At 38.0% G+C, this 13,436-nt stretch overlaps 1 protein-coding gene across 7 annotated transcripts in view; it reads right to left on the reverse strand.

Annotated features, from left to right (window-relative positions):
• OSBPL9 (oxysterol binding protein like 9) overlaps positions 1 to 13,436 on the reverse strand; it is a 200,845-nt gene that overhangs the window by 121,331 nt on the left and 66,078 nt on the right. For 5 of the 7 annotated variants that reach the window (XM_049617196.1, XM_049617194.1, XM_049617192.1 and 2 more), the window contains exon 3: positions 3,823 to 3,901. The exons of the other annotated variants lie outside the window; for them this stretch is intronic. In XM_049617196.1, the coding sequence (XP_049473153.1) occupies positions 3,823 to 3,901 (79 nt within the window). The remainder of the gene's footprint in view (positions 1 to 3,822; positions 3,902 to 13,436) is intronic. 7 annotated transcript variants of the gene reach the window in all.

A 13,436-nucleotide genomic window follows, 5' to 3' on the forward strand; every position in this document is an offset into this window, starting at 1 on the left:
TAGCTCAGTCAGTTAAGCGCCTGACTCTGGATTTCGGCTCAGGTCATGATCTCATGGTTCGTGAGTTTGAGCCCTACATTGAGCTCCCTGCTGCCAGTGTGGAACCTGCCTGGGATCCTCTCTCCCTCTGTCTGTGCCCCTGCCCCTGCCCCTGTTTATATATTAAACATAAATGTATTTATGTAAATTTATAAATAAAATAAAACTTAAAAAACAAAAACAAAAACATTGTGCTGAGCTAAAATAAAACCAGACAAAAGAGAGGACATAATGTGTGATTCCATTTGTGTGAAACTCTCCAAAAGAAAAATCTATAATGATAGAAAGTAGATCAGTGGTTGCCCGGGGCCAGTGGCTGAAAGTGGAGACTGAAAGAAAAAAGGAAATCTTTTGGATGACAAAAATGTTCAATATCTTGATTGTGGAAGCAGTTATGAGTAATAAATTTGTCAATACTCACTGAACTTCATAATGTGTACATTTTATCATATATTAATTATACCTCTATAAAGATTAAACATACATACATAATTCAACTATTTCTCACTGCCTCCCTACCCCCTGAGTTACCATGTGGGAGCTATATCACCTCTCTGGATGACAATAGCCTAACTAGTTTCCCTGCTTCTGTCCTTGCCTCCTGCATTTTATTCTCAACACAGTGGCCACACTGATACTGTTAAAAATTACATCATGTGACTCTTCTCAAAACCCTCTAACGGCTTCTCAGTAAAATTCAGCATCCTTACTCTGACATATGAGGCCTCACATGACCAGCTTCTCTGTTACCTCATAGATCTCATTTCCCACTACCCTCCCCCATGATTACTTGCACTCCAATCAGAGGTGGCCTCCCTGCTGCTCCTGAAATATAGCAGGCACACTCTTTTGCACTTCTTATTCCCTCTGCCTAGGCATGATGTACTCCCTATTACCAACCCCAATAAGGCCTTAAAGCTTGTTTCCTCACTTCCTTCAGGTCTTTCACCAAAGGGCACCGTCTCAATGAGTCTTTCCCTGGCCACTCTCAAATTTCAGCACCTCCGTCCCCACATACCTCACTTGTATTTCATTTTCTCCTTTCCTGCTTTATTTTTTTCTCCCCAGGCCTTAGCACTGTTTTATTTATTTGTATTTCACTAATATATATGTTACTTATATCTTATTGGCTTTCTCCTCTACCAGAATGGATGACCCAAAAGGAATTTTATCTGTTTTGTTCACTACTGTAACCCCAGATCTTAAAATGGATGTTGAATAAATGAATGTATCTCAACAAATTCTAGCTTTCCCTTTAATAGCTGATAGTAAGTAAAATTTACTTTATAGATGCATCAACTGATACTTTATTTGCTTTAAAAATTTCTGGTAAATTAAATAAAAACTTCAACACACTTAAACATATACAAATATATATCAGCCAAACTTGTTTTCAATTCTAATCAAGAATACAGAATCTATCAGGGGCGCCTAGGTGGCTTAGGCAGTTAAGCATCCAACTTCTGCTTCGGTCATGATCTCATGGCCCATGAGTCCAAGCCCTGCATCAGGCTCTGTGCTGACAGCTCAGAGCCTGCTTCAGATTCTGTGTCTCCCTCTCTCTCTGCCCTTCCCCATCTCTCTCTCTCTCTTTCAAAAATAAACATTAAAAAAATTAAAAAAAAAAAAAGAATACAGAATCTATCAGACATTAAGAACTTTTTATCAAATTTTCAGAGAATTTCTTCTGAGTAAGGATCTATGTGAAATAACTCTCATTATTGCCAAGAATATATAGAATATAGAGTCCTGCTGAATTCTTTACAAAAGCCAGATAATCTCATGTTGCCTGAAGCTCCCATTACTATTACAGTAGAGAAAACTAATCAGTTTGACAGTCCCAGAGCTAAGAATTCATTTTTTTTTAAATTTTTAACGTTTATTTATTTTTGAGACAGAGAGAGACAGAGCATGAACGGGGGAGGGTCAGAGAGAGGGAGACACAGAATCTGAAACAGGCTCCAGGCTCTGAGCTGTCAGCACAGAGCCCGACGCGAGGCTTGAACTCACTGACCGTGAGATCATGACCTGAGCCGAAGTCGGCCGCTTAACCAACTGAGCCACCCAGCCGCCCCAGAATTCATTTTAAAAATACATGTAACTCTTACTTACACTTGTCATTTATATCAATAAAAGAATTAAAGGAATTGCTTATTTTATAAGCAAACCACAGAAATATGGGACTATCAAACATAAATAATTTAAAAGTTAGAAGGTACAGGTACCCTTACTCTAGAGGTCTGAGTCTCCTCTCCTTTAAATAGGCAAACAATACAGCTTCTGCAAGTCCAAAGGAGGTATCTTCTTAATAACTGCAGAGGAGAAAATTCTATACTGCAGCCTTCACCTGCATCCAGCAGCTATTACTGGAAACACATTAAAGTATTCATATTCACTCAAGTAAAGAGTTTCAGTGTGGGGGTGTTATCTGCTTTAGTTTATGAGCAGCATTATATATTCAACTTAAAAATAAAGGCCCCGAGCTTTCATAATAAGATTTAAAATGTTTTGTAAAGTTAAATGCAGTGGAAAATTTCAGAAAGGATTATTAGTTAAACAGCTCTGAATAAAGAGTATGACCAAACACAGTAAATATTTTAAGGATGTTTCTTCCTGAAAGCGTTAGGTATATCACTACTGAGTTATATTGGTTTGTCTTCATCGTATATAAGCTGCATCTTTCATTTCTATGTGTCAATTTCTTAAACAAGACAATGAAGAAAAATAACTTCACTATACTATCCTAGCATGGAAGGACAATAGCTGTCTCAACATCTCATATAATATATCCGGTCACTGACTTCATAACCTTCAAACATTTTTCATTTCTTCATAACCTTCAAAACATTTTTCAGCTATCAATTTATTTAATATATTTATTTACACTGGTACACCTAGCATCTATCATAGTGCATTGTCACTTGTAGTTCAGAGAAACTGCTAACATATCCAAAGCTTCTCATTTCTAAGTTCCATGGAATGCTTTAACATAAAATAGAGGTTACTCTGGATAGGCAAAATGACAAAACCATTAGTAACAAAGCTAATAGACATTCCTAATAGATGAGAGGTACATTATACATGAAAGGTACATCATTGAAATTGACTTTTATTTGCTGGTTTAGTTTTCAAAGCAAGATGAAATGAGAATGATCATACAGTACCTTACCCTTTCTACCGGTGAACCATAGCATGCAATGCCGAAACATAGCAGTGGCAGATGGCATTGGTGTTATTAACTATAAAAAGGATAATAGCAGAGAAATGACGGCTGGCAGACAACACACAGAAATGCAGATGAAATGAATGCAAACTTGCAGTTCTTGAAGCAAAGCAAAACCTTTAAGCCAAAGGTTGCTACTAGCTTCAATTTAATTTACATTTTGAGTTTTACACAGACAAACACTGCAACCTTCACAATCAGTCTTTAGACTCTTCATGCAGAAGCAGAACCATACTCCTCGATAAAGAAGATCAGCAACCTTCTGTAAACACAAGCCAGCAGCAGCAGCAGCCCATTACTTTCTCCCTTCACTGATTTTTATCCTTTAAATTTTTAATCTCCAATTGCAGCCAGATCCACAGTCGTTTCAAACAGATCTGTATCCACTGCAGATACAAATCCCTGCCTAACCTGCAGTACCACTTCATCCAGAACGTTCCTGTGCACTCATTCATGCAGATCAGTTGCAAAACCATTCAAGTCATCCAGCAAACAACCCAAAAGAGAAGGAAAGAAGCAGTTGGGACTGTGAAGAGAAAGAATCTCTTCTTTCAGCTCACCCTGGAAATGGAAGGTTTTCTGATCAACAGTTATTGTGAAGGTGCTGTCGTCCTCATCGTCTATACCAATCACAGCTCCCTGTGAAACAAAGAGCAAAATCCCAATAAGGCAAACAATGACATCAGCAATATTCACTACTGCTACAGCCCTGGAATGCTTAATGCACCGAGGACACTGGCAGTAAGCTAGACACAGAAAAGGGGTATCTGAGACCGTATTTTTGCTTAGGGAGGAAGAACTAAAGGGGAGGGGATGGCAGGGCACTGTAGTACTCTGCATGGCTACCTTCTATCCTTGCATAAGGGGCATGGTTGTGGTGAGGGGGAGGGGACAAACATAGAAGCTGAGTCTAGAATCTGTGTTTCAGAGTCAGCCACTGAGGCTTTCTGAGCTTTGGACTACTCTCTAAAATTGGGGGGTCAGAAACCTCCACCTCACCCAGTTGTTGTGAGGCCAAAGAATGCAGGTCCTCTTCAGCAGGCTGCTTTGTGTTACACTTCTTAGTGCAGAAATGTCAGGTAACACTTGCTTCAAAACACTACCCCAATCAATTCTTCCCAGTGTGCCCCATTTATACATGGCTGTGCAACTGCACTTTCCACTTTCTGCTGTAATTTTCTGTTCATATGTCTGCCTCCTCCCACTGAAGTGCCATGAGATCTTGGAAGTCAAGGACTACATTATTTATTTTGGTACATGACCCTTAAGTACACATCCAAGCTATGTTTTCTAATAAAAGCATGAACAACTCTCCAAAGACAGGGGAGGAAGGGAATGCATTTGTAAGTTGTTTGTACCAAGAAAGTGGATAGGCTGGGTTTTAAACTTTTTTTGTGTTCAACCTCAAGCAGCTCATGAAGACAACAGGAATTAAGAGAAGGAAGCTACTCAAAACAGGGAGTGTAACATTATAATCAGTGTCCTTAAGAAGTGTCTAAAGTATTCCAGAGAGAGAAGCTAGAGAACCTGAGATAGGCAAAATGCCCCAGGATGGCTACAAAAGTTAACAGTGTGCCACAGACAAAACCAGGACCTTGAAAATGGGGGTTGAAAAGAATTAGGGGGCCAAAATACCTAATCCCATGAAAAAAGGCTACTCCTATTATAAGAGCATTAGGTAATAGAGCCAAACATTTATTAAATCTCTTCTCAGAGGCCATCTGGATAAACCCCAACTATACGCAAACCCCACTGACCTGAATTAACTTATTCTTCAGTTTTGGATTGGGTTAGGATTGTTACCCCATTTTCAGATAAGGAAAGTATCTCCTGAGAGTATAATGACTTACCCAAGGTCACACAAAGAATGAATGTCAGAACCAGAACCACTGGCAGGATACCTACTTATTCCATGACAGCAAATATAGACACATTTCAGTGGGTAAGCAAGTGTGGGAGTGGATCTTTCTGGTTAACTGAGTTAGATGTATCAAATATTTGCTAAGTCATAACTAAATACAAAAATATGTGCTAGATATAGCTCTGTAATATGTAACAACAGTCCCTGCCTTCAAGGCACGTATACTTCAGAGGAGGAGATAAAACATGCAAAGAGGTGAGTATAAAACAAGGCAAAAAATGATCTCTACATCGATGAACTTTGAAAACATCATGCTAAGTGAAAGAAGCTAGCCACAAAGGACCATAAGGTATAATTCCATTTATATGAAATGTCCAAAACAGGCAAATTCAGAGACAAACAGTACATTAAAGTTTGCCTAGGGTTGTGGGGAAGGGAAGAAGTGGGGTAAAATAGGGAGTGACTGCTAACAGTTACGGATTTCTTTTTTTTTTTTTTAATTTTTGTAATGTTTTATTTATTTTGAGAGAGAGAGCATGAGCAGGGGAGAGACAGGCAGAGAGGAGCAGAAGATCTGAAGTGGGCTCTGCACTGACAGCACAGAGTCCGATGCGGGGCTTAAACTCACAAACTGAGATCATGACCTGAGCTGATGTCAGACACTCAACCAACTGAGCCACCCTGGTGGCCCGCGGGGTTTCTTTATGAAAACATTCTAAAATTGATTGTGGGAATGGTTGCTTGACTCTGTGAATATACTAAAAACAATGAATTGTATACTTTAAATGGGTGAATTGCACTGTATGTGAAATATATCTCAACAAAGCTGTTATAAATCACCCCAATCCCAAATGTCTGTTCTTTCTTTTGGATCCCTTAATGTCAATTTACCATTTACCTGGTCAACTCAGATGGAAACCTCTAGGTTCTACACATGTCCTCCTTCATTCCATCCCCATAAGTTGTGCTCATTCCACCCTTGAACCATAATCTCAAATATGTCAATTCTTCTCCATCTATGAATTGCCAACACCCGAATTCAGGCTCTCATAACTACATGCTTGATAAGGCAGTCTGTCTCCCTTCAGTCTGGCTACCTTTTTAGTCCAGTCTTTTGCTATTGCTAGAGTAATATTTCTAAACTACAGAGTCTCACAAGAGAAAAAGATGTTTAAAACCTTCCTTGGGTCTCTGAACTAAGAGATAAAGTCAACATTTCTTCATAATGCCAATCAAGACTGTTCAAAATCTAACTAACTTAGGAAACTAACCTTTCCACTGTTATCAACTAGACCCTTCCTCCTTACCACACACAAAGGCCCTTACATACAGCCCCAACATTTCTTCCACGTACTGGGGGGAAAATCTAAACACACCAATTAATTTCACTTTTGTATGTCCTTTCTTATGCTCAATTACCAACCATTTATGAAAAAAAGCAAAACCCCACATATCCCCCTAGCTACAACCTCCTTTTTCACAAAGGAGTTTTTTTTTTTCTTTTTAATGTTTACTTAACTTAGAAAGAGAGAGACAAGGTGCAAGAGGGGAAGGGGCAGAGAAAGGGAGACACAGAATCCAAAGTAGGCTCCAGGCTCTGAGCTGTCAGCACAGAGCGTGATGCAGGGCTTGAACTCACAAACCTCGAGATCATGACCTGAGCCGAAGTTGGACGCTTAACTACTCACCCAACCAGATGCCCCAAGAATCAAAAATTTTTTTAAAAAAACTTTTTAATGTTTATTTATTTTTGAGAGAGAAAGAGGGAGACAGTGTGAGTGGGAGAAGAGCAGAGAGAGAGGAAGACACAGAATCTGAAGCAGGCTCCAGGCTCTGAGCTATCACCACAGAGCCTGAGGCAGGGCTTGAACTCACAAACTGTGAGATCATGATCTGAGCGGAAGTCAGATGCTTAACCAACTGAGCCACCAAGGCGCGCCCCCCCACCCCAAGAATTAATTTTTTTAATGTTGTTTATTTTTGAGACAGAGAGACAAAGCACGAGCAGGTGAGGGGCAGAGAGAGAGGAAGACACAGAATCTGAAGCAGATTCCAGGCTCTGAGCTATCAGCACAGAGCCTGAGGTAGGGCTTGAACTCACAAGCCATGAGATCATAACCTGAGCAGAAGTCGAATGCTTAACCGACTGAGTCACCCAGGCACCCCTCACAAAGGAGCTTTTTAAAAATTGGCAATGTCTTAACCTTTCATCCACTCCTGCAATCTAGCTTCTTTCCCACCACTGCACAAAACTACAGTCGCACAGTTCTCCAATGACTGCTTTAGTACTCTCTAGTTATGTCATACACCACCAGTCTAAAGCACTGTTGCTGCTGCTGACTGCTTCCTTCTTGAAACTCTCCTTCAATGGCCCTTAATTACCTAAGCTGTGCTTCAGAAATATTTCTACTTAAGTACCTTTGACAACCTATACAAGAGAAAGTAGTCTTTTGTCGCCCATTATAATTTATCTCTCCTCTGTCCAAATGCTTCCGTGAAGACTCTGGAAGATAGCTAACAATCTCCCAGTCCAATTGGGTCTTGCCATTATCCTGAACATTGTTCAACATACAGATGTACAATTCATTTGACAATCTGGCCTCCCAGTTTCCTGATTTGTTCAACTCAAATAAACTTCACTGCCATTCTCCTTCAGTCACTCATTCCCAATGGCAATACACCTGCACTACCCAATATAACAGCCATTAGTCACACATGGGAATTTTAATTAAAATTTAAAGTAAGTTACTCAGTCACATTTCAAGTGCTCAATAGCTACTACATGCGGTTAGTGCTATGAAACTAAGTGCAGATACAGAATATTTTAATAATTGCAAGAAGTCTACTGGACAGTGAGTGTTTTCCTAGATCTTGTCATCATAGAGACCTAAACCACAATAAATAGTTAATACTGCCTGTTACTGAATATTTTCAATGACCCAGGCACTATAAGCATTTTACATATTCTTTATCATTTGAAAACAACAACTTCATATTGAAAGGTGACATATACATAAATCATAACCCTACAAGCTTAGTGAAAAGAAGTTCCCTTTGTAACCTTTCTTAATCATTAGCCCCACTCTCCATTCCAAAGGTAAATACTATCTTTCTTTCCAACATTACAAATTATTTTTGTCTGTCTTTGAACTTTATACAAATGGACTTCTGCAATATACTTTCTTTTGTGTCTGGCTTCTTTCATTTAACATAATGCTTGTGAAATGCATCACAGTTATTGTATATAGCAGTAGTTTGTTCACTTTTATTGCTATATATATAGTATTCCTTTGTATGGATTTTCCACAATTTATTTACAGTCCCATTGTAGATGGATATTTATGTTGTCTCCTGTTTTTGATTCATAGGATCATGCTGCTAAGGCATTCTTATGTATCTCTCTCATTATACATATGCTTATATTTTTATTAGGTACATATCTAGGAGTAAATTTGCTAGGTCATAGGATATCTACATGCCAATTTTATTTTTTTTATTTTTTAATTGTTATTTATTTATTTGTAGTTTGAGAGAGGGAGGGAGGGGGGACAGAAAGAGAGAATGGGGGAGAGAAGGAGAGAGAGAGAGAAAAATCCCAAGTGGCTTCACGTTGAGCATAGAGCCTGATGTGAGGCTCAATACCACAACCCTGGGACCATTACCTGAGCCCAAATCAAGAGTCAGATGCCCAACCAACTGAGCCACCCAGGCACCCCTATTTATTTTTTCAAATAGGCTCTATGTCCAATATGGGGCTTAAACTCATGACCCTGAGATCAAGAGTCACGTGCTCTACCAACTGAGCCAGCCAGACACCCTTGCACATGCCAGTTGTAAAAGATACTGTCAAATAATTCTCAAAAGTGGCTGTGCCAACTATACTCCAACCAATGGTATACAAAAGTTTCAACTGCTCCACATCTTCACTAGCATTGTTGTACTTTAGTCATTCTGGCAGGTGAGTAGTGCTATCTCATAGTGGGTTTAATATACATTTCATTTCCCTGATAACTAATAAGGTTAAGTATCTTTTCATGTTTCTTGGCTATTTGAATATCCTCTTGTGAAATAGTGACAAGACTGGACGATTATTTTATAATTATCTGTAGAAGCTTTTTACATATCTTGGATATGAACCCTTCTCTAGTTATGAATTAGGCAAGTATCTTCTCCCATCCTGTTGCCAGTCTTTGTATTCTCATAAAGATGTCCATGAAGAATTCTTAATGTTAGTGTAGTACAATGTATTACTTTCACACTTTATGATTGGGCTTTCTGTGTTTTAAGAAGTCTTTCCCAATCTCAAGGCCATGAAAATATTCTCTCCAACGTTATCTTTTAGAAGTCTTTACATATGGATATCAGGCGAAGTAAATCCTCCACCTTTTTTCTCTTGGCCTTTATAAGTTATAAATCAACATCAGCACCACAGTCAATGCCCAGGTCCCCCTAGGCCACCAGGTGAGAACAAGTCACCATTTCTACTGGGGGTCTGTTGGTTGACTGAGATGGCAGGAATCAGAAGTGGGTGTTCTTGGTCCTTTATAAATCTGAATAAGCAGAACAAGTTACACAAAAACTTGCTAGGATTCTGATGGAATGAACTGGGACTGCCAAATATTTAAGTCTCTTTACATTTCAATGTTTATAGTTTTCTGAGTAGAGGTCTTGTCCACCTTTCATTAATGTTTATTAAGTAATTAATGTTTTTGATGCTATAGTAAATATTCTTTATTTTTAAAAATTCATTTTCTAATTACTAGTTGTTAGTATATTAAAATACAGTTTATTTTGTATAATAACCTTGTATCCAGTAATCTTGCTAAATTCATCTATCAATTCTAATAGTAAATCTGTAAATTCTCTTGAATTTTCTGTTAAGTTGCTACAAATAATAACAGTTTTATTTGTTCTACTCCAATTCTTATACCTTATATTATTTTTCGTGCTTTATCCATTGACTAAGAATGCCAGTGCATGTGTGGTTAAAGACTGCCACTAGAAGAGCAGATGACGGTGAATCTAAGTGATGACAGAGGGGATCCTTGCCCTTGGTCTCTCTCCCATTGTCCTCTGTAGCTATTTAAAACCTTCTCTATTTTCCTTGAACTCCCAACAACATAAGCAGTCATCAGGTAGAAACTCTAGACCTGCTATGCCCTCTCACCCAAACATTCACCTGCATCTATACCCACTCTTGCTTCCTTTCCACTTGTCATAATGGAAAAAGGGCTCCAACCCCATCACTGTTCCTTAGATCTCTTACTCTACCAAATTTTCAACTTCTTTGACTACTGGCTCTTTCCCAACAGCATTTACACATGTTGAAATTCTTTACCCTATTTAACAACAACAATCATTCATTCAATTGTACATCCTCATCTAGCAACTGGCCCACACCTCTCATTCCCTTCCAGTCAACATTATTATTTAGATTTGTCCAAGCCTCCTAAATTGTTTTAGCCTCCCATTCCTTGTGGGATATGTAACCACATCAATGGTTCTTCTTCACCTTCAAGTAAGGTGACCATATGACTTGGTTTGCCTGGGACAGTTCCAGATTATTTCTGTTGTCCTGGCACAATAATGAATAGAGTATCCTGGTCTTTTATTCTTGAGTGTCTGGTTTAAGGGATATGGTCACACTGGCATAGCCTAGCCTACAATGTCCTCAGTGATTTGCTCCATGCCTACCTCTCATCTCTTATCAAATTCTACAATTGGACAGTTTGAGGTTTACCAGTTGTCCCAGGCTCTCTTCCATCAAACATTCATCCTCTCACTTTATCTGAGTGTATGCTACTTTATTTTTTACATTTGGTAAAGCAAAACTCTGTTTGCTAATCCACATATTGAATAATATTCTACCTTAAACAAGTTCTTTACGATGCAAACCCACCAAAATACCAAAGTTTTTATTTCAGCCTGCTTTTATGACCCACTGTACCAACATAATAAACACATATATTTTTCACTTACTTCTCAGGATTTCTATTCTGAATATATGAGATGCTCCACCTTGGAGGTTATCAGTACTTTGTGTTCACCAAGATACCTGCTGCTTCAGGGTCACACTATCCAAGTTCCAGATAGAAAGTAACTAGAGCTGGAGTCTAGTGCAACCAGATGAAATTTCCTGACTTTCTCTCTTCTTTCTTCTACACACACAAACATACCCCAGACATGAGTCATAGTTCTGGTACCAAAGACAGAAAGTTTTGCTCTCATGGCTTAGAAGAAAAACAAAACAAAACAGAACACCACAAAACAGAGTTCTGGCTATTTTGGGCCAATCTCCCTTTGCAAGAAGAGAAAATTGAATTGGTAAACTGGATCTAAGATAGTAAGAAAGAAATGATGACTCCTCTGGGACACAGACTGCTCACACAGCTCCTAAAAGAAATGTACACAATGTTATGAATACACAGCACAGCCACTCCCACAGTAACTCTACAACCACATCCTTTCTCTCCTTGCTGAAATATTAGAAACCTATCTTACATTCATATAACACATTTAAATATGAACTTGGAGATTCAGACAGAACAGGTATTACGCTTCTTTAGAAATTAGAAAACAGGCTCAGAGAGGTTAAAAAAAAACTGCCCAAGGTCCTACAACTAAAAGGCAGGAGAATTCAGGTTTTGGAATTCTTGATCCAAAGCCCTTTCTTAACAGGGCACTGTTATAAAAAGCAACATTCACTAATTACTTCAATAGATTTATTAAATGCCTATTCTGGGCCAGGAACATTAATAGCCAAGGAATATAAATAGGAGTAAAATATATCTCTGCCCTTGAAGAGCACATCATCTAGAGGGGAAAGAGAGGAGTCAACAATACAGAAGGAAATAGGAAAGCCTGAGGTCTGGCCTGCTTATCCAAATGCTGTTGCATGGAGGACCTATTTTAACATCATTCATTGATTTAACATATATTTATTAAATTTTCTAGACATTACTATAGCTAATAGGAATAGATCAGTGAACAATCTGCTTTGCTGTTTTCACTAAATATTGTTTTGAGGTTTCTTAGTGCTGTGTGTGTGTGTGTGTGTGTATATATACACACACAAACTTTTCATGCTGAGAATATATATTGCACACATACACGCACACACAATCTATTTTGAGAATACATATGTACGTTTTACCTGCTATATAGTATTTCCACTATATAAGTATTCCACAGTGTGTCAGTTTCCTAACATTTAGGTTATTTTTCATTTTTCCTGTTCCAATAATCCAGCAATAACCATTACTGTATATGTCTCCTGGTAACACTTCTATAAGTAAGAATATGCTCTAAAATGGAATGAGTTCCAATTTTATGTAGAGTTGGGCACACCTTCAACTTTATTAAATACTACAAAATGTCTCCGTAAGTGTTGTATTGATTTATATCCCAACCAGTACTATATGAAAGTTCTTACATCCCCAATCATTAGCCAACACTAGGTATAATCAGACTTTATAAATCCTTGACAATGTGATAAAAATACTATCTTCCTGGAGTTTTAATTTGCATTTTCTGATATCACTGAGAAATAAGAACCTAGTCGCATTTATTGCCATTCTTATTTCCTCTTATATGAATTGAGTGTACATATCCTTTGTGCATTTTCTTTTAGGCATTCTTTTGTCTTTTTTACTGATTGGTATGTGTTCTTTGGGATTTCTTTTTGTCTTTTTTATTATTAATCTGTAGGATTTTAAAAATATACCCTGGATATTAATCTTTTGTCAGTTATATGCATTGTAAATATCTTCACTCCTGTCCATGCATTATCTTTCTCTTCAATTGTGGTGTCTTTTGGTTGTTGGTGGTGGTCAAAAGTTTTAAAATTTGAAGGTTATCAAATCTACCAATCTCTTCTATCATGGTTTGTGCTTTAAAACATCCTATTCTGTCTTGACATCATAAAGACATTCTTCTATATATTCTTACAAGTATGAATTTTCATTTTATACCTTTAATACTTCTGAAATTTATTGTGTATAGCATAAGGTAGGAAGTAAATTTTATTTTTTTTCCATATGGGCAGTCACTTGATCCAGCTTCATTTACTGAGTGACAGTATCTGGTTTGAAATGTTGTCATATTCTGAACTGTCATAGTTGTGTGGTTCTATTTGAGTTTTCTCTTCTTTGCCACTGATCAATTTCTTTCCCCTTATATCAACACCATATCATTTGAATTACCAGTTTCATAAAAAGTCTTAGGAATGGCAAGTCCCCCAACTCCTTATTCTTCAAATTTTTCTTGCCCCTTTACCATTTTAAATGACTTTTAGAATCACCTTGGCAAGTCATT

The sequence above is a fragment of the Panthera uncia genome (assembly GCF_023721935.1).
Source record: "Panthera uncia isolate 11264 chromosome C1 unlocalized genomic scaffold, Puncia_PCG_1.0 HiC_scaffold_4, whole genome shotgun sequence".
Taxonomy (NCBI): domain Eukaryota; kingdom Metazoa; phylum Chordata; class Mammalia; order Carnivora; family Felidae; genus Panthera; species Panthera uncia.